The 21858-nt window shown below is 37.3% G+C and overlaps 2 protein-coding genes and 1 long non-coding RNA gene across 3 annotated transcripts in view; all 3 read left to right on the top strand.

Moving 5' to 3' along the window:
• The window catches only part of DNAI4 (dynein axonemal intermediate chain 4), an 89188-nt gene extending 80243 nt beyond the window's left edge, over nucleotides 1-8945 (top strand). Inside the window, 1 exon segment of the mRNA XM_030324780.1 lies at nucleotides 8714-8945. Coding sequence (XP_030180640.1) covers nucleotides 8714-8764 — 51 coding nt within the window. The 3' untranslated portion in view covers nucleotides 8765-8945.
• A 3702-nt stretch (nucleotides 8946-12647) lies between these two features.
• On the top strand, nucleotides 12648-16646 carry LOC115522118. The gene is made up of 3 exons (XR_004343971.1): nucleotides 12648-12723; nucleotides 14010-14096; nucleotides 16134-16646. It is a non-coding gene; the product is annotated as an uncharacterized LOC115522118 (long non-coding RNA).
• A 746-nt stretch (nucleotides 16647-17392) lies between these two features.
• INSL5 (insulin like 5) lies at nucleotides 17393-20976 on the top strand. The gene is given in 4 exon segments (XM_030323640.2): nucleotides 17393-17408; nucleotides 17683-17705; nucleotides 17707-17800; nucleotides 20023-20976. Coding segments are annotated over 4 exon segments (324 nt in total). The 3' UTR covers nucleotides 20214-20976.
• Nucleotides 20977-21858: the final 882 nt, after the last annotated feature.

Below are 21858 nucleotides of genomic sequence, written 5' to 3'. Positions count from 1 at the left end.
CTGGGTAATGGTCAGGAACAGTTCATTCACAAAAAAAAAAAAACGACTAGTAAATATATTTTAAAATTAAACCTCATTGATAAATGAAGATATAAAAATGTATTACCTTAAAATGTGATCACATTCGGGGCGCCTGGGTGGCGCAGTCGGTTAAGCGTCCGACTTCAGCCAGGTCACGATCTCGCGGTCCGGGAGTTCGAGCCCCGCGTCAGGCTCTGGGCTGATGGCTCAGAGCCTGGAGCCTGTTTCCGATTCTGTGTCTCCCTCTCTCTCTGCTCCTCCCCCGTTCATGCTCTGTCTCTCTCTGTCCCAAAAATAAATAAACGTTGAAGAAAAAAAAAAATGTGATCACATTCTCATATACGAAATTAACAGTTTTTTTTTTTTTATATTTAATAGGTGTACTCAGTACTAGCAAACATTTGATAACACAGTTTTTCTCTTATACAGAAAAATGTTGGAATAGAATTTGGTATAACTTCTTTGGAAGCAATTTGGCAATCTGAACCAAGACTGTCATGCTTCTGGAATTCTATTCTATAGAAATATCATAAAGGCAATCAAATAAATTAATTATAACATAATTTGTAATGGGATAACAAAAGAAAAAGAAAGAAAAAGAAAATAATCTAAATATGCAACCAGATGAAATGTGGCCAGGAAGGTCAGCAGTGTTGATTATATTTGGGTCACATACTGTAGCAAGTGGAGTTTTATCCCAACTATATAGACTGTAAATGTTAGATAGATAGATAGATTAGACAGACAGACAGATAGATGCTTGCTTAGGACTTTGTACTTGTCATTTCTCCTATCTAACATCCAGAGTTTGATCTTCTCGGTACTTCAAGTTTTTGCTCAAATATCAGTCACTATCTGCGTGAAATCTTCCTGGATACCTTATTTAAAATTGAATCTCTACTCTCACCTACACTTCTTATCTCGTACTTTTCCATGACTTATTTTTCGTAATATTTATCTTTGAATATACCATATTCTTTATTGATTTATTTTGTTAATTGCCTGTCTCCCACAGGTAGGACATAAGCCACATGTAAATAGTGAATTTTGTCTCGTTTGTTCGTAAAAACATAAAGTTTCTTTTTCTAAAATGCATGTTTCCTTACATCATAATTTTAGTCTATTCTGAGAAGTGCAACATTAATGGCTTATTTTTTCATGATGTAAACATTTTAATATTTTTAATTTCTCTCATATTCACTGAGTATATAATACCTTTTAGGGTACTGAGATGTTTATGCCCACACTTGTTTATGATATACAGCTCAACAGCCAGAAGGAACTAGAGAATTCTATTCTTTATTCAAGTCTTTCAAAAACATTAAAATGGATCAAAATATATAGTTAACAGTAATCTTTTTCTTCTTTACTTATCCCTCAAATCCTAAATGTAGCATCAAGGCCTAAATCCATTGCTTTCTATCCCTGTAATTCCATCAGTTCCATCCCACAAAAGCTCTAAGAACTCATCCACAAATTCTAAATTGGGGCAGTGGGGAGAAGGAGTTGCATTATTTAAAAATCTTTGTTGGTGTGTATTGGGTTGGTGGTAGCAAAGAAACATGAGCATTAGCATGTTGATTCTTTTTATCACATATGTCTATAGTACCTGTTAAAGATGACAATAATTCATCAATATAAACTATAATATTTTGTATACATGTCTTTCTTACTAGTTTGAGCTACTTGGAAACTTGTATATTTAAGTGTTAGCACAGGGCTAGCACATGATAGGTACTAAGCAAATATTGAAAAATGAACAAACACACTTAGACACAAAAGACACATGGTTTCTAAGAAAGGAACAATATATGCACACAAATATAATCAAGTCATAAAGACCAAAATAACAAAGAAACTCCTATAAAAGCACAGAGTAGGAAAATTGACTTTTGAAAGGAGAATGGGAAGAAAGAAAGGAAAACATAGGTGAATACTTTGGGGAAGACTTTCACACAGGAGATTAAATTTTAACTGTGTTTTGAAGGATTAGAAATTTTCTTTGCAGGGGCACCTGGGTAGCTCAGTTGGTTAACTGACCGACTCATGGTTTCGGTTCAGGTGATGATCTCGTGAGATCCAGCCCTGCATCAGGATCTGTGTTGACAGCATGGAACCTGCTTGAGATTCTCTCTTTCCTTCTGTGTCTGGCCCTCCCCTGCTCGTGGTCTCTCTCTCAAAATAAATAAATAAACTTTAAAAAAATGGAAATTTTCCTTGCAGATAAGCGAGTAGAGCTGTTATTTCAGAGTGAGGGAAAGGCCTGAGCAAAGATACAGAATTAGAAAGGTCCATGACATTTTGAGGAAATGGTGAGTAGACTTTTTTGACTGGTAAAGAGATTGCTTGAGAGAAAAGTGGCAAAAGGGCCTGTTGGGTCATTTGCCATGATCCAGAATTTGATCCTTATTTTCTAGAAAATAGAAAGCCATTCCCTATCTCACATTTTGTACAATGGTGAACTCCAAATGAATTAAAGATTGAAAAATAAAACAAACCACTAGAAGAAAATGTAGGATGATGTCTTAATGATCTAAAGACAAAGACAGATTTTAAAAAGACCAAAAAAAATCTCCTAATTTTTTTCATGTTTTTCCTGTTTCCTTATCTGGGTATAATTTTGGTACCAGAATCAAAGGTTGTTAGAAACATTAAAATAGTTAATAGGTACAAAGTAGTTAGAACTAGTACTGGGACATAGTAAGTTCTCAATAAACCTCAAATATTTTTTCTATGACTATTATGTCAAAATTAACACTTTTTGTTCAGGATTCCATATGCTAAGTTAAAAGAAACAGATTAGAAGAAAAAATTTCTAAGATTATAAAAGACATAATGTCCAGTGTGTATAAATAACCCCTATTAAACAATAAGAGCAATTCAATGTTTTGAATGGGCAAATGTATAAAATACTAAATCATAGGAGAAAAACTGGAATATTAATTCTCTCTAGAAATGGAGAAATATACAATTGAAATTATACAAGATATCAGTTCAAATTGATTGGATTTACAAAAATGAAAATATTAGCCAGGATTAAATATTAGCAAAGTTGTAGGGAAATAGGAGCTCTTATGCAAGGGTCATGGGAATATGAATTAGCATAGCCTCTTTTTTTAATGTTTTATTAATTTTTTTTTTTGAGAGAGAGACACAGAGTGCGAGAGGTGGGAGACACAGAGAGAGAGGAAGACACAGAATCTGAAGCAGGCTCCAGGCTCTGAGCTGTCAGCACAAAGCCCGATGCAGGGCTCAAACTCAGGAACTGCGAGATCATGACCTGAACCAAAGTTGGACACTTAACTGACTGAGCCACCCAGGTGCCCCTAACATAGCCTCTTTGGAGAGAGATTCAGTAAAACTTAGAATTCAAATACCATACAAGGCAGTGATACCATAGAGAATGTCTTGCACATGTTTATTTGGACACATGTATAAGGTATCAATGTGAGTTCTTTCTTCCTTTTTTCCTTTGTCTTTAATGTTTCTTTTGTACGTGGAGATGATTATTCAGTCAACTTTTGCTTAAAATGTTCACATTCAAATGTGCTATAAAGTTTTTTAAAAATCTTAGTTTACCTGAAGTTTTCCTGAAGTTCTTACATTTAGATAATACATTTTATTATTCTGTTTATAAGTCTAGCAGATTTTTTAATATGAAATTTATTGTCAAATTGGTTTCAAGTCTAGCAAATTTTAATACACACTTTCAATAAGCTTTTGTAACAAATTTCTTTAAATCCTCTAAATTTACTTTATAAATTTAATATAGTGTTTTAAGTACTCCAGTCAGCTTATGGACAAACAAATCTGATACTTAAGGAATTCTTATTAATTTAATAAATTTTAAATGTTGAATATGATGAATCTTAAATTTTCCTAAATGTTCCAATGCTTTTTATAAATGAATAGTATTTCAATCTATGATTACAAGTCTAAACCAATTACCCAATTACACATTTAAATTAGAATCACAAATTTATTTGCTAGACAATCTAATAATAGCGAATACTCTTACATAGAATGAATATTTAAAATACCAAATACATACAAGTTCCTTAATACAAAAATATTAAAATTATCGGTTTGATTTGCTGCATTATTTCTATACACAATTATTCTTCTTCTCAGGGTAAAAATAGGTTTTCCAATAAAGAAACAAATAAAGCATCCCAAGTAGTTTTGGAGATGATTTTCTCAACTGGCTGACATGCATATTGACTATGGACATTTAAGGAGATGTTTCTAACTACTTTGGTGCCAGGCTGAGCACTGCTTTAGAGTTGATTTGTCCATGCCCTCCATATGGAATGGTCTCAGAGCCCATGTCTCCTGAAGTCTACTTACCTATTACCCATGTCCTCTATCTTCTCATGGAAGTCTGCAACCCTGAATGTGCTGCTGCATCACTTTATTGATTTCAAGTTATTTATTTACTGTGTCATTAACTCTAAGTTACTATACTTTTCCTATCTGGTAAGATTACAGTCTTTATAGATGTTTAAATGTTATGTTTGGATTCTATATATCTCCCAGGGTTTTGTTTAATTTGTTAGTAGTGGTCTGAAAGACATGTTCATAACAGCCTTGTTTCTATAGTGATAAATTGAAGACAACCTAAATGATCATCAGTGAAACACTAGATAAATAAAATATGGCACATTCACATGAGTCACTGTAATACAGAAGTTTAAATAATATGTATTTAAAAGTCTCAATATGACAAATTTTGAATAAATCTTTAAAAATGTGTTGAGTGATAAAAGTAAACTGGAGAAAGATAAGTACAGTATGTTATGATTTATGTAAGATTATTTAAACACAAGTATAAAAGCTGTGTTCTTAGTGGATGTATTTATAGTTAGTAAAAGTATGGAATATAGATTGGAATATAGAAGAAAAAGATTTCATTTTGGTGTTTGATTTGAATTGATGAGAGACATCTTTTTCCTTTTCAGGTTTTTAAATTTCAATTCCAGTTAGTTAAATACACTGTAATATTAGTTTCAGGTGTAGAATTTAGTGATTCAGCACATCCCTACAACACCTGGTGCTCATCACAAGTTCGCTCCTTAATCCCCATCGCCTATTTAACCCATCCCCACTCATCTCCCCTCTGGTAACCATCAGTTTGTTCTTCATAATTAAGAGTCTGTTTCTTGGTTTGCCTCTCTCTTATTTTCCTCTGTGCTTGTTTTGTTTCTTAAATTCCACATATGAGTGAAATCATATGGTATTTGTTTTTCTCTGACTGACTTATTTCACTTAGCATAATCCTCTCTAGCTCTATCCATATTGTTATAAATGGCAAGATTTTCTTCTTTTTTATGCAAACTTGTGCAGCCACTCTGGAAAACAGTATGGAGGTTCACTCAGAAATGAACCCTACGATCCAACAATTGCACTACTAGGTATTTACCCAAAGAAAACAAAAATTTGAAGGGATACCTGCACCCCAATGTTTATAGCAGCATTATCTACAATAGCCCAATTATAGAAACAGCCCAAATGTCCATTGACTGATGAATGGATAAAGAAGATGTGGTGTATACACACACACACACACACACACACACACACATTAGAGACATCTTTTATTTTGAGCAGTATGCTTTGCAAGCAGAAGGCTAAGTTGAGAGTCTGAACATTTTTGACAAACGTGTGTGTGTGTGTGTGTGTGTGTGTGTGTGTGTTAATGATTTCAGTGCTGGTGAGCAAAATTTTCTTGTAAGAAATATATTCTATACATTAACAAATAAATACAGTTTTCTAATACAAATATGTCTTTCATGCTTTTGGTCATGATATTTTAAAACTTCAGTGTTATTCTTCTAGGAGATTCAAGAAAAACCTATTAATCAGATTTTATGTTACTTACAGACAAACTCAAGCTTACCTGATACACCTCTTCCTGAACTTTTCAGAGAATTATAATGACATAGTAATTTGAAGTCTCAAAGTAATTAATGTCAAACCATTATTTCCTATTAAGATATCTTATCAAGTAACATTATGTCCTATAATTTCTCCATTAATTTTAACCAAGAGTGAATTAAAATTTTGGAAGGCTTATGTTTGCATTCTATAGGAAAGGTGTACACCAAATTTATAATAAAGACTGCCTCTGAGAAGTGAAGGATGCAGGAATAGAAGAATTAGGGATAGGTACCCAGGGGACTTCAACAGGGATACGTGTTTTACAAAGGCAAAGTACCAGATAACACTTGCACCAAGTGTGCTGGAGCAGGGCCCATTGGAGAAAACCCATGGAGATATTCCAAGGACCATGGTATACGTATAGAACCATGACTCCCGCTCACCTCCACATTGTTCAGCACCCACTGTGGCCTTACACAGCAAGAGAAGAACTTTGATCCTAGGGCTGTGCATGTTTTAAGTTAAATAATTTCTGAAACTCTGGCAGCCCCCTGATGTGTCCAAGGACCAGAATATTATTGTGATATGACACAGTAGGACATTGGCTCCTGCCCTGTCCTACCAACCAGGGTATGTGGTTTAGGGTAATATCAGCCTGATGCCTGGTGTAAACAGGGGTATAGGGTCCAAGCTTTGCAATGGTAACTTTGTGATGTAGCCAGCTGCCGACGGGACTTACCACCACCTTAGCATTATTGTTTGTTGAAGGACCACCTCCTCTCCTGGTGTGATGTGGTTGGTTGCTGGGGGCCTCAGTCTTGTGTCGAACAGAATTATAGTTTAAGTACTTGGCAGAAGCTAATTCCAGTGGGACATTGCACAAAGTGACTTTTTTTTTTTTTTTTCTGGAGGCAGCCTATGGAGAATCACTCCTGGATACTATTTCTATTCTTAGGTTTCAGTATATAAATGTTTGCCATCTCTTTCTCTGTACTTTGGGTATTTACATATAGACTCTTCATTCATTCAACAAACATCTACTGAGTATGGACTATGTGACTGGGTCTGTTTTGGGTGCTAAGAATTTAACAGTGAATAAATTAGAGTAGTGATCTGCTGTGTTAGCCCAAGTGAAAGACTGAAGTAGAAAGAGACGGATTTGAGAAGCAGCTTGGCAACTGATTTTGTGTCAGGACCTGAAGAATGGGGAATGTCATCCTTAGTATAGGCTAAAAGACAGGACTGACTTATGTAATATGATCTAAGGTGTTTATAACTATTTAGAGTTTTGTAAAACTCTTTTATATACATTAGTTCATTCAACTCTTGAAATAATTTTTAGAAGTGGTTGTTGATATTTCTATTATCCATTCAAGGAAACTAAGATTCCCAGATATTAGTGACTTTTTTAAGATCCCTTTACTGTGAAAGGTGAGAAAATTCTGGTCTTCTGCTTCCAACCCCCAACTTTTCACAATATCTTTGTATTATATTATATTATATTATATTATATTATATTATATTATTTGTTGTTTCAAGTTGTTTTTAAATATTATTTTCACCTAAGCTGAAGGAATTACACGACTTTATTTTTCTTCAACGTTTATTTATTTTTGGGACAGAGAGAGACAGAGCATGAACGGGGGAGGGGCAGAGAGAGAGGGAGACACAGAATCGGAAACAGGCTCCAGGCTCTGAGCCATCAGCCCAGAGCCCGACGCGGGGCTCGAACTCACGGACCGCGAGATCGTGACCTGGCTGAAGTCGGACGCTTAACCGACTGCGCCACCCAGGCGCCCCACGACTTTATTTTTCTTAAGTTAATTTACTTATTTTGAGAGAAGCAGGTAAGGGGCAGAGAGACAGGGAGAGACAGAATCCCAAGCAGGCTCCATGCCATCAGCTCAGAGCCCAGTGTGGGCCTCGAACTCAGTAACTATGAGATCATGACCTGAGTCAACATCAAGGGTCAGATGCTTAACCAACTGAGCCACCCAGCGCCCCTATTGTTTCAAGTTTTTATTTAAATTCCAGGTGGTTAACATAGAGTGTAATATTAGTTTTATGTGTAGAATTTAATTCACAGTATCTTTCTTAAAAACTCACCTACCGGGGTGCCTGGGTGGCTCAGTCGGTTGGACGGCCGACTTCGGCTCAGGTCATGATCTCACGGTCCGTGAGTTCGAGCCCCACGTCGGGCTCTGTGCTGACAGCTCGGAGCCTGGAGCGTGTTTCGGATTCTGTGTCTCCCTCTCTCTAACCCTCCCCCGTTCATGCTCTGTCTCTCTCCGTCTCAAAAATAAATAAACGTTAAAAAAAAAATTAAAAAAAAAAACCTACCATCTTTGGTTTCATCCTCTTACAGATTATTATTTTACCCCTTTAGTGTAAGATTGTTATTATTAAATTAAATACAAAATCCACATTGGAATTCAGGTCTTCAGCTGTCTCTAAATCAAGCACTATAGGTCAGGAAAGAGTTTAAGATATCATTAAGATCACAAGCTATTTTACAGATGAGAAAACTGAGGTTTACATATTAAGGCTACACAGGAGCTGCCAAAATTGTCGCTTAACTAAATCCTTATTGTTTATCAAACTTCTTTAAAAGAGTCCTCCATTGGAAAAAGTAGGTTTATACTAGGAAATAACCGTTACTATTTAAACTTACCTTGGTTTGTTTCCTTTTTACGATCTTATTGGATGCTCTTTATATGTATCGCTAACTTATAAATTTCAAATAGCATTTTAAAGACTCCTTTACCTCTTAATTTATATTTTATTGCATTGTAATTGTTTGGCTTTTTCTTTTCAGGGAGATGTAATAGATATTTTGATTGGATCCAAGTCAAAACAACCAGGATAATTCATCATTACTAATACCTTCTCTTGTTGCTGTTTAAAGAAAAAGAAACAGTGTTTAATATCCAATAGTCCAATTTGTATGCAGTAAGCTGGGATTTTGATGTTAGAAAATGATATTTGATGTATAACTTACATTTCAACTTAACATAAACTTAATAAACTTTTATTTCAGAGATATGTGATCTAGGCTTACTTGTAAGAGTTTTTTTTGGGATTTTCTTAATGTTTTTAGTCATATTCCAAGTACATATAACCACATATGTGTACTTACAAAATCTCCAAATAGGTTAGAAAATTATTCCATTGGAAGCAAAACTTTGAAATTATTAGAATTACTTAAACCAAAATCTTTACAAGATGAAGTTTCATAGAATTTCAGGTCTGCTTTCCAAGATCTGTTTTCTAAAGTTTATGAATTATGCATGTGTTAGTGTTAGGAGAATACTGGATTTTCACACCCAACTTCATTTACGTTATATTTTTTGTGTTTTCACACCCAACTTTAAATCAGAATTTTATCCTCTTAGATTTGCGAGCGGAAGCTATTGAACTTTGTTCGACTATCTGACAAGCAAACAACATGACAGCAAATGTCAAAATTGCATCGTTTAGCCAGCAGGCATCACACTCCCAATTCAGTGAGAAGAGTTAGTCTGGGACACATCAGGGCACCCTCCTCTGCATGCCCCAAATTGGCTCTGGGTTTTAAGCCCAGACTTAAGTGGGCCCAGAGAGAAAATAGAGAGTCCTTGATCTATAGTTGGCATCAGAATGTTATCTTATGAAGGGTTCTAGAGCTAGCTTGTAGAAATAGGAGAGTGGGAAGTAACAACTCCTCCAAACAGATTGCTAACAGCCTATTCCGTGCTGTTTGCTAGAACAAGTCCTGCGTTTTGTTAACCGAGGCCATAGGACAGTATGGCCTGTCTTATAAAGCATTCTAAGTGGAGAGGAGAGGCATCTGAAACTCACTAAAATCTCTGAAAAAAAAAAAGTGTGTATAAAACTAAGAATGGAGTCTGTGCAACCGTAGAAACTGCCTTTTTTAAGTATCCACTTCTTTGCACCTTCTATTTCTTTGGAGCCATCCTTTACATAAAAGCAAGGTAATTATTGGGTGGAGTGAGAGCTTAGGTCAGGTAATAACAATAATAAGTTTCCTGCTGATGTAAACCATTGTGGTTCTTCTCTTTGTCCTTCTGAAAAGTTGGACTTCCCATAACACTCTGTACCAAAATAAAAACTTGATTCAACTGAAAAAATATGTTTCTTTGTGTTATGTATTTTTGACCTTTCAAACATTTTCGCATATTCTACCTTTGTTGATCATCAAGCCTAAAAAAAAAACTACTTTATTATCCTTAGACCCTGAGGAGCCAATCCGAAGCACTGAAACTATTTCATTCTACCCTTCTCATTCCTGAGCTTATAGACTCTCCCATACTTTTAGATTAGCAACCCAATTGACAGAGACTGATAATAACTTTATGTGTGTGTTGTTTGTTTCTGCCAGCTGGGTGGAATGATGACTTAGAGCTAGAAACTGAATTTCAGAATATACATTTCTTGGTCACTGAGTTTCTGAATTGAGTTTCAGACCTGCTGTGCTAAATATTGGTGTGATTATTTGCTTGGTGTCTGCCCACCCCCCACCCCCAGACTGTGAACTCTTTGATGGTAGGGACTGTGTGCTTTGTTCACCCCTGTGTCTTGAACACCTTGAACACTACCTTCACAGAGGAGTTATTGCAACAAATATTTGCTGAGTGAATGAGTGATCAAGTTAATGGGAGAAATGTTGGCTTCATGCATACCCCATATTAAAACATGATCTAATATTTTAAGTGTGATTTCCTTAGTATCCTGCAAAATTATCTTAACATCACCAAGGGTAAAGTATTTTTAACAGTGGAAAACATAGAACACACAATCAAATGGAACATACAATCAGCTTCGCAAATCAGCTAAACATAGGTCATCATTTTCTTTGTTCTCTAACAATATAAAATCATTTCCTCCCTCACGACAAAAAGTAAAAACAAATTTACGATCACTTTCTTTAGGTGAACATTGCTGCTGCTTTTGAGATTGTGTTCCACTGACTGGTGGGGTTTACCTCCAACGTAAAGCACTTAACACGATGCCTGGCACAAAGTAGGTAGTTCTCATTCTGATTATCCCAAACGCATCCCTACTTCTTGATCTGAGAACTTCTTTGCCCTTTGCAGCTGGCTAAGTCCTTGCCAAGGCCCCACTCCTGCAAAAGCTACACACTGCTAATGACCTCATTTGTTTCTTTATACATTTGGGCTTTGTGTCTGGTTTGTTCATGATTTACTACAATGTTCAAGTCTACCCTCAAATCCACAGAACATTTACTAGGCTATTAGCCTTCATTTGCTTAGGTTGGCATACTCAGTGGGTGATAAAACTAAAAGGCTAACAGTTTACATGAAACTAATTCCTGGGTTAAATAGAAAGCAGAACATGTCCATCACGTGGAACATATAAAACATGGTTATGAATCATCAAAATAAGCACTGCCTTTTCTAAAGTGATGAAATATTTGTGTAGCATCCAGAACAACTCATGAAAAAATGTACTCTCACCATGTCTGTATTTCTCTGAATACTCAACTATTGACAGATAGAGTCCTATTATACCAGAAAGGAAAAAGTATTCCGGGATATTTTAGGGATCTTACATCATACCTCACTGACAACTTTATTGAGTTTTTCAAATTATTATATATATATTTAAATTATTTATTGAGTTTTTAAAGTATATTTATTTATTTTGAAAGAGAAAGAACGAGACAGAGTGCACAAGGAGGGGAAGGGCAGAGAGAGAGCGAGAGAGAAAATCCTAAGCAAGCTCCGTGCTGCCAGCGTGGAGCCCAATGAGGGGCTGAAACTCATGAGCTGTGACATCATGACCTGAACCGAGATCAAGAGTCAAACGCTTAATTGACTGAGACACCCAGGCACCCCTATTTATTGAGTTTTTCCAACGTTTTTTTTTTTTATTTTTATTTTATTTTTGGGACAGAGAGAGACAGAGCATGAACGGGCGAGGGGCAGAGAGAGAGGGAGACACAGAATCAGAAACAGGCTCCAGGCTCCGAGCCATCAGCCCAGAGCCCGACGCGGGGCTCGAACCCACGGACCGCGAGATCGTGACCTGGCTGAAGTCGGACGCTTAACCGACTGCGCCACCCAGGCGCCCCCCTATTTATTGAGTTTTTAAGTAAATTTCTAAAAGCCCCAAGTAACAACAAAAATAGCTTCTTTGTCCATATAAAATTAAGCCTCAAATATCAATGTTTTCTAAGATTATTAAAAACATTTTTAGCTGCTTCTTTAAATTCCTACTGACAGAACACTTGAAAATTACTAAAGTGAGTAGTAAAGTTTTATCCATAAAGTTATGCAAAAACTTATCTAGATGAATATTTCAATACCCATTCTACAGATATTTGTGAGTAGAAGTTAACTGGTTTTAAAGAGGGGGGAAAGGGGTTTCAGGTGAAGAAAACAGCAGATGCAAAGGCCTGGAGAGACAGAGCATGGACTTTCCACAAACGGTAAGGTTTTCAGTAGAGCTGGACCTTTGAGGGATTGAGGGCCTGTAAAGGTAGACACTGGCCACCTCATAAAAGGCCTTGTAGGCTATGTTAAGAAAATTTGGACTTTTTTTTTAAATTTTTTTTTAACATTTATTTATTTTTGAGAGAGCATGAACAGGAGAGGGTCAGAGAAAGAGGGAGACACAGAATCTGAAACAGGCTCCAGGCTCTGAGCTATCAGCACAGAGCCCGATGCGGGGCTCGAACCCACGGACCGCGAGATCATGACCTGAATCGAAGTCGGCCGCCCAACCGACTGAGCCACCCAGGTGCCCCAGAAAATTTGGATTTCTTCTTGAGGAAAACGGAAAGCCATTGAAGAGTTTTCAAAGTGGGTAAGAAAATAAGCACGTTTAGAAAGATCATTTTGGCAGCAGTGTAAACCATGGCTTGATGAAAGATATGGAGCCAATTGAAAGACTGTTGCAGTCTCTAAATCAAAGTTGAGATCACGGCAGAGGGGATAAAGAGGAATGAGTGGATCACAGAGAAAGTCAGAAGTAGAATCTGTGAGTCTTGATGACTTAATGGATGTGTATGCACAAAAGAGGTTTTAGGCAAGGAAGAGAGGGAGAATGAGGAGTTAGGAATGACTCCCAAGAATAGCTGGATGAACGTGGTGCCTCACAATGAAAACACCTTCTAGAAGCAAGAAGTATGAATAAAAATCAATCAGCATTTGCTAACAAATTTGTAGAGTGATTTTATAATCATCATTATCATAAAATAACTGTATGTGTTACACTTTATAATTTATCAGTGTTATAATTAACATTGCTTCATTCGATCCTGTGATATTTTTCCATGTTACAAATTAGAAAATCAAATTACAGTTTAAATTACCTTCTCAAGCTCTCTTAGCTGGAAGCTACAGTACCAGTATTAAAACTCTCGTATTCTAACATCAAGGCCACTATGACACAGTATAACATTTGGTAGAATTATGGTTCTTGTCATTACTATGAATGATCAATCTATTGAAAGTTCCTTTTGTGCTAGAGACTCTGACAGTACTCTGCATAATTTAATCCTGACAACCACCCTAATAAAGTCAGCATTATTATCTCTATTTTACAAGTGAAGAAACTGAGATTCAGAGACATTGAGTATTTAAGGTCACATAGATATTAAATGGCAGAACTGAAATCTGATTTTTCAAATCTGAATGCCACAGACAGTACTTACAACTCATGCCAACCTGCTCTAACACCATGTATTAGATGTTCTTGTGACCATAGTTCCTCGATAAGCAATTTATAGATGAAACATACGTTTACTCAATCCATTGGTTGTTAATTTGGATTTTTGGTTCATGTTAATTGTGGATCTTCATATTACCAATCATATTGAACACATGGTAATTAATTCCAGCTGTTAAGTCCAGATAACTGATCTTACTTTGCTTTGGTCTAAAAACTTGGATCATATAAACATTCTCTACATCTATAAGAATGTAAATAACCTTAAGATAATTATACCAGTGAGAATAAATCAGATTACGTTGCCACAGCCAATAATTGCCAAATCTCAGCGGCTTTAAATGGTGAGAATTTACTTCTCGTGTACATTACATGTTCATTACAGGTGAGCAGGTGGTCTCATTTTATATTTTTTTGACCAGAGACCAGGTTCCATCAAGAATGATGTCGGTCATCAAGGTGGAAGAGAGGGAGGACTGGGGAATCATGCACCAATCTTTAAATGCCAGGTAAAAGTAGCATATGTTACTTCCAATCACCTTTTATTTGCCAAAGTATGTCACATGGCCACATCCAATTTTAAAGAACAGGGAAATAGAATCCCACCATGTGCCTGAGAGGAAGAGAACTGGAAATATATCTCCCCTAGAAATTCACAACTATTCCAAATATTAGTCAACTTCATGGTGAAAGATGTTCTGGGGTTGAATAAGTTTGGGAAATATTGAATTCAACAAATTAAAGAAGTTTCCTAACTATAAGTCTTCCCTGAGCCTGTATATATAACATGCATCATTAATCTACAGAAAAAGGGACCATTACTATAGGATTTTTTTCCCCAAAGACCATCTTCAAAGACTCATGTCCTAAAGACAATACTTTCAGAAATAGTACTCTAAGGTTCTGCTTTTAGAATGTATTTGTGGAAAGAGGAGAGGAATGAAGAAGGAGAGGAAAGAATGAAGGAAGGAAAGAAAAAGACCAGAGCAGTGCAAATTTTTGGATAGTTTTGAGATCAAGAGTTATACATAAAAGCCTTCCATAGTAGCTAGTTGCAGCCAAAAAATGCATTTCTAATCTCTTGCATACCACATTAATTTATTGAGCATCTGTTAAACATCATATATTATCCTACATAAAGCATGTAATATAATGCAGATTAGTATCTCCTCACAGATGAAGAAACTAACTCAGAGAAGACAATTACATATTTAAAGCCACACAGATAGTAAACTGAGCTGCAGACTAGATGAGAAGGAAAAGTCATATCAACCTCCAAATAGAAAGGATTAAATGCTCTAGTCAGAGGTACAAGAAACAAACTCTTTTTGGTCAAAAGATGGAAAGATTCATTTTCATTTTGGTTATCTTCTCTGGTTGTACCTTGAGCTATGTGCAAGGAGTGATATTTGAAGGCCTGAATGAAGAGCTTTGAATGCCAGGCTGTTTGGATTTTATTCTCCAGGTAATGCTGAGCCATAGAAAGGTTTTGGGTCAGGAGTAAAGGAATCAGATAATCATAAGAAGACTTAGCATTTCAAGTTCAAGGGAGCCCTAAGTAATTCAGTCCAACTCTCTCGATTCACAAATGGCAAAAGTAAAGCCCTCAAAATGGAAACGCCACAACTAGGGCTTTCATTATTGGCATTCGCTTTTTATCTGGGAACGCGACCTGATTAGTTTGCCTCCCTTTGGTCTCAGGCTGAGCTCAGGTCCCACTGGCCTTGCATTTGCATCCCAAATTAACGTAAACCCTGATGAGGTCTTAACAGCTGGCAGAAGAGACTATTTTGAGCCCAGGGGGATAAAGTGGGGATGGTAGCAGAATTCAGAGGTACCTGAGTGCATCTGACATCCAGGATAGGGATCATCCCTTGGCTGAATATTTCTCTCCTGGGTTGTACAGAAGCCCAGCCCATAGCTACTGATCACAAGTTTATTGCAGAGCTATGTTACACCTGGCATTATCAAGATGGGCAGTATAAGTCTCCAAAGAAGGGAAGAAATTGGTAATAAATGGCTAAATAATTGCTGATGTTGTGGGTGTGCTAGACTTGGTCATGCAGATGCCCCTCTGGAGTTGATAAATGGCAGATTCACCTGCCATATTGACCTATGAAAAGATAAGGTAGCTCTGTCTGATGTCAAAACCATTCCTGCACATTATGTGCCTTTCTTAGCAAAATGACTCTCCTCCTACCTCCCAGTTGTGTGAGCCAGAGACCTAAGTACCATTTTTGGCCTCCTTATCCCTGATATCTAATTTGTACCAAGCCCTCCTATTTTTTGAATACTGCCATCTGCCCCATCCTTTCCGCAATGACTTTAGTTGAGAGCACATCATATCTCATCTAAATTATTGCCAAAGCCTTTTTTGTTTGTTTCTCCTCCCTCAAATCTTGCTCCCCTTAATCCACTCTCCCTACTGCAGCCAGAGAGATTGAGAAAGCAACAGTTCTTTGAAGTAATATATCTATTTTTCAGAGTCAGAAATGCTTTCAATCAGAGCATTGATTTTCTTATTCCGTTTTCTGGCTTCCCTGCAGAAAAATGGCAATGCCACAAGAAGTATGGGTGATATGATCTTGATCACTGGCTGAACGGATTTTTTTTCCAACCAGAGATCACACAAGAGGAATCAATTTAAAAGATTAGTTTTCAATTTGCTAAAAAGTGAGTCAACAACTCTTTAAGATCTCAAACTCCAGCTTTTCTAGTTTAGGTAAGAGCTTTGCCAGGATGAGCACTTTCAGAAAGTTTGCAAGAGAAGTTTCATTATTTAGCTCATTGGGAGTTTATTCAGGTTTCTGTTATAAAAAATATGTATTGATTAATGCATGCCTAAGTCATGGGGTGAAGGATAACAAGGAAGATTCTAGTCAGAGAACTTCCCCTGTATTCTAAAGGAAAGTTATGTTTTCTAGTCCATCCCAACGGTGAGGGAAGAAGATAAATGTTTATATTGTCAAGCAGGACACGCGTTATCTCATTAGTTTTAAGAAGCAGTTATTGGGGCACCTGGGTGGCTCAGTTGTTTAAGCGTCTGACTTCAGCTCAGGTCATGATCTCGCAGTCCATGAGTTCAAGCCCTGCGTCGGGCTCTGTGCTGACAGCTCAGAGCCTGGAGCCTGTTTCAGATTCTGTGTCTCCTTCTCTCTGACCCTCCCCTGTTCATGCTCTGTCTCTCTGTGTCTCAAAAATAAATAAATGTTAAAAAAAGAAATTAAAAAAAAGAAGCAGTTACTATCACAATTTTACAGAGAAGAATTCTTGGAGAGGTTAAATATTTTGGTTAAGATTCTAGATCATCTAAGTGGGATACGAAGATTCAAATTCAAAACACAAGAATGCAAATTTAAAAAAAATTTTTTAAACGTTTATTTTTGAGAGACAGAGTGAGAGCGGAAGAGGGGCAGAGAGAGAGAGGGAGACAGAATCTGAATCAGGCTTCAGGCTCAGAGCTGTCAGCACAGAGCCCAATGCAGGGCTTGAACTCAGGAACTGTGAGATCATGACCTGAGCCAAAGTCAGAAGCTTAACTGGCTGACCCATCCAGGTGCCCCAAACACAAATTCTTAAGTTAGTTTTCTCATGGCTTTGAGAAGGTATTGCTTTCGATACTGAAAAACTCTTACAAGATAGGTTTTCGCACTCTAAAGATATGCTTATCAAAGTTTAAAGGGTTTAAAACTTGCCCCATGTCACTTAGTAAGTGACAAGGCCGACATTGAAAGTCTGACTTGGCTACTTCCAAAGCTTGTGTTTTTCCAGATGTCTTCCAAGAGAGCATCCTGTTTATTGTCTCATGGATGCCGCTAATGGTAAGTGATGGCGTTCAGAAGTGACTGAATAACTAGCAATAATCATAAAGGCACATTATCAAAACTTCACAGTGTAACCTATGTGCTTTGCACATATTGTTAAAACGAGATTCTGACCAATAAAATGTCAGGAAAGCTAGTATAAATTGGATAAGTGTGAAGGTAAGTTCAAAACTTGATTTGGCAATATTCACCACGTCAGATTCTTATTCAGCAAGACGAAGGGCTCCATTTTGACTTTTGTTTCTATTTTCTGTCCTTCTTGCCATCTCAGAAGTGACGCTTGAGGAGTCTATAGAAGCTCTGTGGACTAGAGTACATAAAAGCAGTCATCTATACCTGTGCTGGCCCCAGGTAGAGAAGGCACCCGGAAGGAATCCCTCAAAGTCAAGGTAACATTAACTCATGTGACTTCTTCATTTATTTTTTTTCCCCAGGCTTGTTTTAGTATGTCTCTAATTACTGCTAAGCCACTTCTACATCAGTTTCAGGGGTTAATTATCAAAATAAATTGAATTTGGCTTGGGAAAGACATGAGCTTGCTACCTGTCAGACAGTAAAGACCTTGTTTTCTTTAGTCTCCAGCTTGAAGTCATTTGATTGCATAACTACTTTGATGATCTCAACATCTATGGCAGGTGCTATGGGGAATAGAAGCATGTGATGCTAAGGGACATGTTGAAGTAGCATGGATAATTTCATACATGGACAATTACAGAATATAATAAGTTGGAATTAAGGCAGGTGCTAAATAAGGACGCAAGGAAGGAATCTGTTATTGAGCACTTACTAAGTGCCAGATAGTTTCATGTACAACATTTCATTCAGTCTGACGATAGCATCCTGTGAAGTAATATTGCCACAATTTACCATTTTACTGGGAACAAAGTTGTTCACCCAGCTGGTAGGTAGTGTGGCTAGGGGGCAAACCAAGTCTATCTGGCTTCAAGAGCTGAGGTCTTTGTTTATACTGTGTCTCAGATGGGAAAAAGAAGATGGTGAACTGCTGTAATAAATGATAGAGGCAGTGGTGTTTGATGGAGGCCCTAAAGGACGTATAGGATTTGGGGAGTTATGGCAAGTGGGGTGAAGTGAAATTCTAGTGGGAATTCTAGTAGGAATTGTTTGCTCAGAATGTTGAGGTGGGAATGAACCTAACTAACATGTTTCAGGAATACTGAGGGGACTGATTTCACTGCTTTTCTTCATTAAAAAAAAAATGTTTATTCATTTACTTTGAGAGAGAGAGAGAGCGCGCGCATCCATGCGCGCCCGTGCAAGTGGGAGAGGGGCTGAGATTGGGAGAGAGAGAATCCCAAGCAGGCTCTGCATTGTCAACGCAGAGCCCACGGTGAGGCTTGATCTCACCAACTGTGAGATTATGACCTGGGCTGAAATCCAGAGTCAGACGCTTAACGGACCAAGCCACCTAGGCACCCCTCTTCATTTTTCAATTCAAGATGTTTAACTGGAATTCTTTCTGCTAATCCCATATTAAAGTATGAGGTAGAATTTATTTAAGGTTCTATTTTAATAATTAACTGTTGGTTATGTCTTACAATAAAAAGTTAAAACAGGAAAATGTGATCACATAATAAATGTCATAACCACATATATGAATGTAAAAGTTTCAATGCAGTTGCAAATGACTTTGGTAAATGAAAATATTTTAGAAAATGACCCACGGTTTTTATATTTTGTTGGGCTAATTTCTTGAAAAATTATGAACTCATCACTCCCACATTGAGTGGGAGTTACATAGTTACTAGATGTTAGCAGATATAATAAGTGCTTTTAATCTCAAGAGAGTAAACCTAATTTACCAGATTTAGCATAATTTATCCATCTCTGGATTAGCAAGCCAAAATGCACTAGAAAGAATGCATTTGGAATATCTATGAAACACATCGGGCAATTGAACGGATGTTTGTGCAAGGCTCTGTTTTAACACCACTGACATCAGAATACAGTTTATTTAATCTTTCACAGAGTACTTTTCAGAGTATTTTCTCATATATTATTTATTCAATCCATTACTGGCTTATTAATCAGCATTCATTCATGTAAGTTTTCTTGGAGCTTGCCAGTGTGCTAAGGTGCTGATAAATAAATTGGAATGTAGTTAAATTGAGGGAGGACTTTGGGAACAACACCCTAATAACAGTGGGAACCACTTTTGGTTTTCAGACATAGAGGTTTAAATCTCTCCACTTCCTTCCTTACTGATCAACTTTGCAGGGCATACACAAGGGTTATTTTTGTTTGTGTGTTTTTTATTTATAGCATGTAACGAATACCTTGGAGACTGCTGGTCATGGAGCAGTGGTAGCCAGTACAACAGAAGGTGAACTTGGACTTGGCTCCTCATTGGCTGCAGGATACAGGTTGTTGTCACTCCTTCTCTCCGCTCTGTTTCCTCTCCTGCAGATCCAGGAAGGTGGAGATGACTAAGTTCTCCCCAGAATGTCTAATCTTTCTGAAGCCAGACCAACATTTAAAGAAAATGATGTGCAGGACTCAATTTCCTTTAAAAACACCCAATGCACGTCCCCAAGTGCAGAACTTGGCTACAACCTTCCTTCTTTGTCGAGACTCTCTTCCGTACAGCTGAGAGAAGAAACTACTTCTAACTTCCAGATGAGCACGAATGAAGTTTTGGAGGAAAGCCTGGTGCAACACTTTCCGCAGGTGGATTCCTCAGGAGAGAAGAGACTTCAGGATGAACAGCTGGCCAAGGGCTTTGGGGCTCAAAGAAGCTTTGGGGCTCTTGTCAGGACAAGACTTACAGACATTGTGCTGCACTGATGGCTTTTCCGTGACTGCACGCTCTTTAAGACAAGAGCAGATGCGCAATGAAGGTAGAGCTTTGAGCATCGCTTAATCACGGTGTTTTACTGCTCAGTACAACACTTGCATTGTGTTATGAAAATAATAGTTTTGGGCTAGGCAATCTTTCTTTCCTAAAAGTTGTGGATCAATAGTTAAAACCACAATGAAGTGTATTTTCTCTCTTTGCCAAAGTGAATGCACTGTTCTTTTCAAATTTTAACTAATCTTTTGAAATTTTAAATGCTGTGCAAAATTGCAGTTAAAATGCCATAAACCAAGCTCACTGTGATTTTCTTCTTGTAAAAAATTTTAAAATAACTTTAAAACAGTAAGCAGATTATGCTGATGGTAGGAAAATGTTAAAAAATAAGCATAAAAAGAAAATAAAAATCAACTCTTACCTCATCATCCAGAAATAACTATCCACTCTTAACTTTTGGGTTGCTGTATATTATTAACTGAGAATTTAAACATTGTTTCATGGTCAAGTATAAGAATCTAAACAAAGTACTTTTTCTCAAAACATCTTTAAGTGCTCAGTAAATGTTTCCTAATATGCAGCCCTTCTACTTGAGGATAGCTGGAGACATATGTGTATCAGTTAGATCTCCCTAAAACCCAGAGAATATTTGAGTAATGAGCTCCTTCCTATAGTCTGGGCTGCTTTGGTTTTGCCTTCCTACTGCTGAGATAAAAGGACATTGTGTTGGGGCACCTGGGTGGCTCAGTCTGTTGAACCTGCGACTTCCGCTCAGGTCATCAGGTCATGATCTGACACTCGGTGAGTTGGAGCCTTGCATCAAGCTCGCTGCTGTCAGCTCAGAGCCTTGAACCTGCTTAGGATTCTGTGTGTCTCTTTCTCTCTCTCTGCCCCCCTCCTTGTGTTCTCTCTTTCTCAAAAGATAAATAAAAATAAACATTTTTTTAAAAAAGGACATTGTATTCTCCTTCTAGAAATTAAGAAACTGAGACCTGTATAGCCAAATCTCGTGACACAATTGGATGTTTTTACAGACAAAGTAAGGAAATCACGAAACTATGTTTTCATTTCTAACTCTGACATTCAACTCCCCACTGGTTTGTAACAATACACTCTCTGTTCATCTGTGGTGCTGGTCTTATTACTACTACAGTCTGTATTTGAAATCTATCTACTACATTCTGGGCACTTAAACTGTCAAAGCCTTGTGCATGGCATTTAAACATTTTAACACATTTGTTGCAGGAAACCTATGAGTGTGGACAGTACATTTCATCACCATTTTGCAGATAAAGAAACTAAAGCTCAGTGGAATCAGGTAAACATGTCCTAAGTCACAGGCAGCTAAGGAGGGTGGTGTTACTGGATTCAAACTTAGGCTGCTTAGCACGAAGGCAGTCACATCAAACTGTACTGGTGGTCAATGTATTCTTCACCACCAGGAACTCCCCGGGTGTTTTTGTTCGTTTGGTTTTTGGGTTTGCGATTTGTGTGTGTGTGTGTGTGTGTGTGTCACTGGAAGAATGTCCATTGATGAAGTGGTGAAAATCATATTAAGTCTCAGTCTTTGAATACATGCCTTTTCAATACGGGTGGGTGTGAAATGGGGAGACTGCATGAAGTGCTTTTGCAGCATACTGG

Source organism: Lynx canadensis, chromosome C1 (genome assembly GCF_007474595.2).
Source record: "Lynx canadensis isolate LIC74 chromosome C1, mLynCan4.pri.v2, whole genome shotgun sequence".
Classification (NCBI taxonomy): domain Eukaryota; kingdom Metazoa; phylum Chordata; class Mammalia; order Carnivora; family Felidae; genus Lynx; species Lynx canadensis.
Note: the sequence above shows the minus strand (reverse complement) of the source record. Positions and strands in the feature narration are given on the sequence as shown.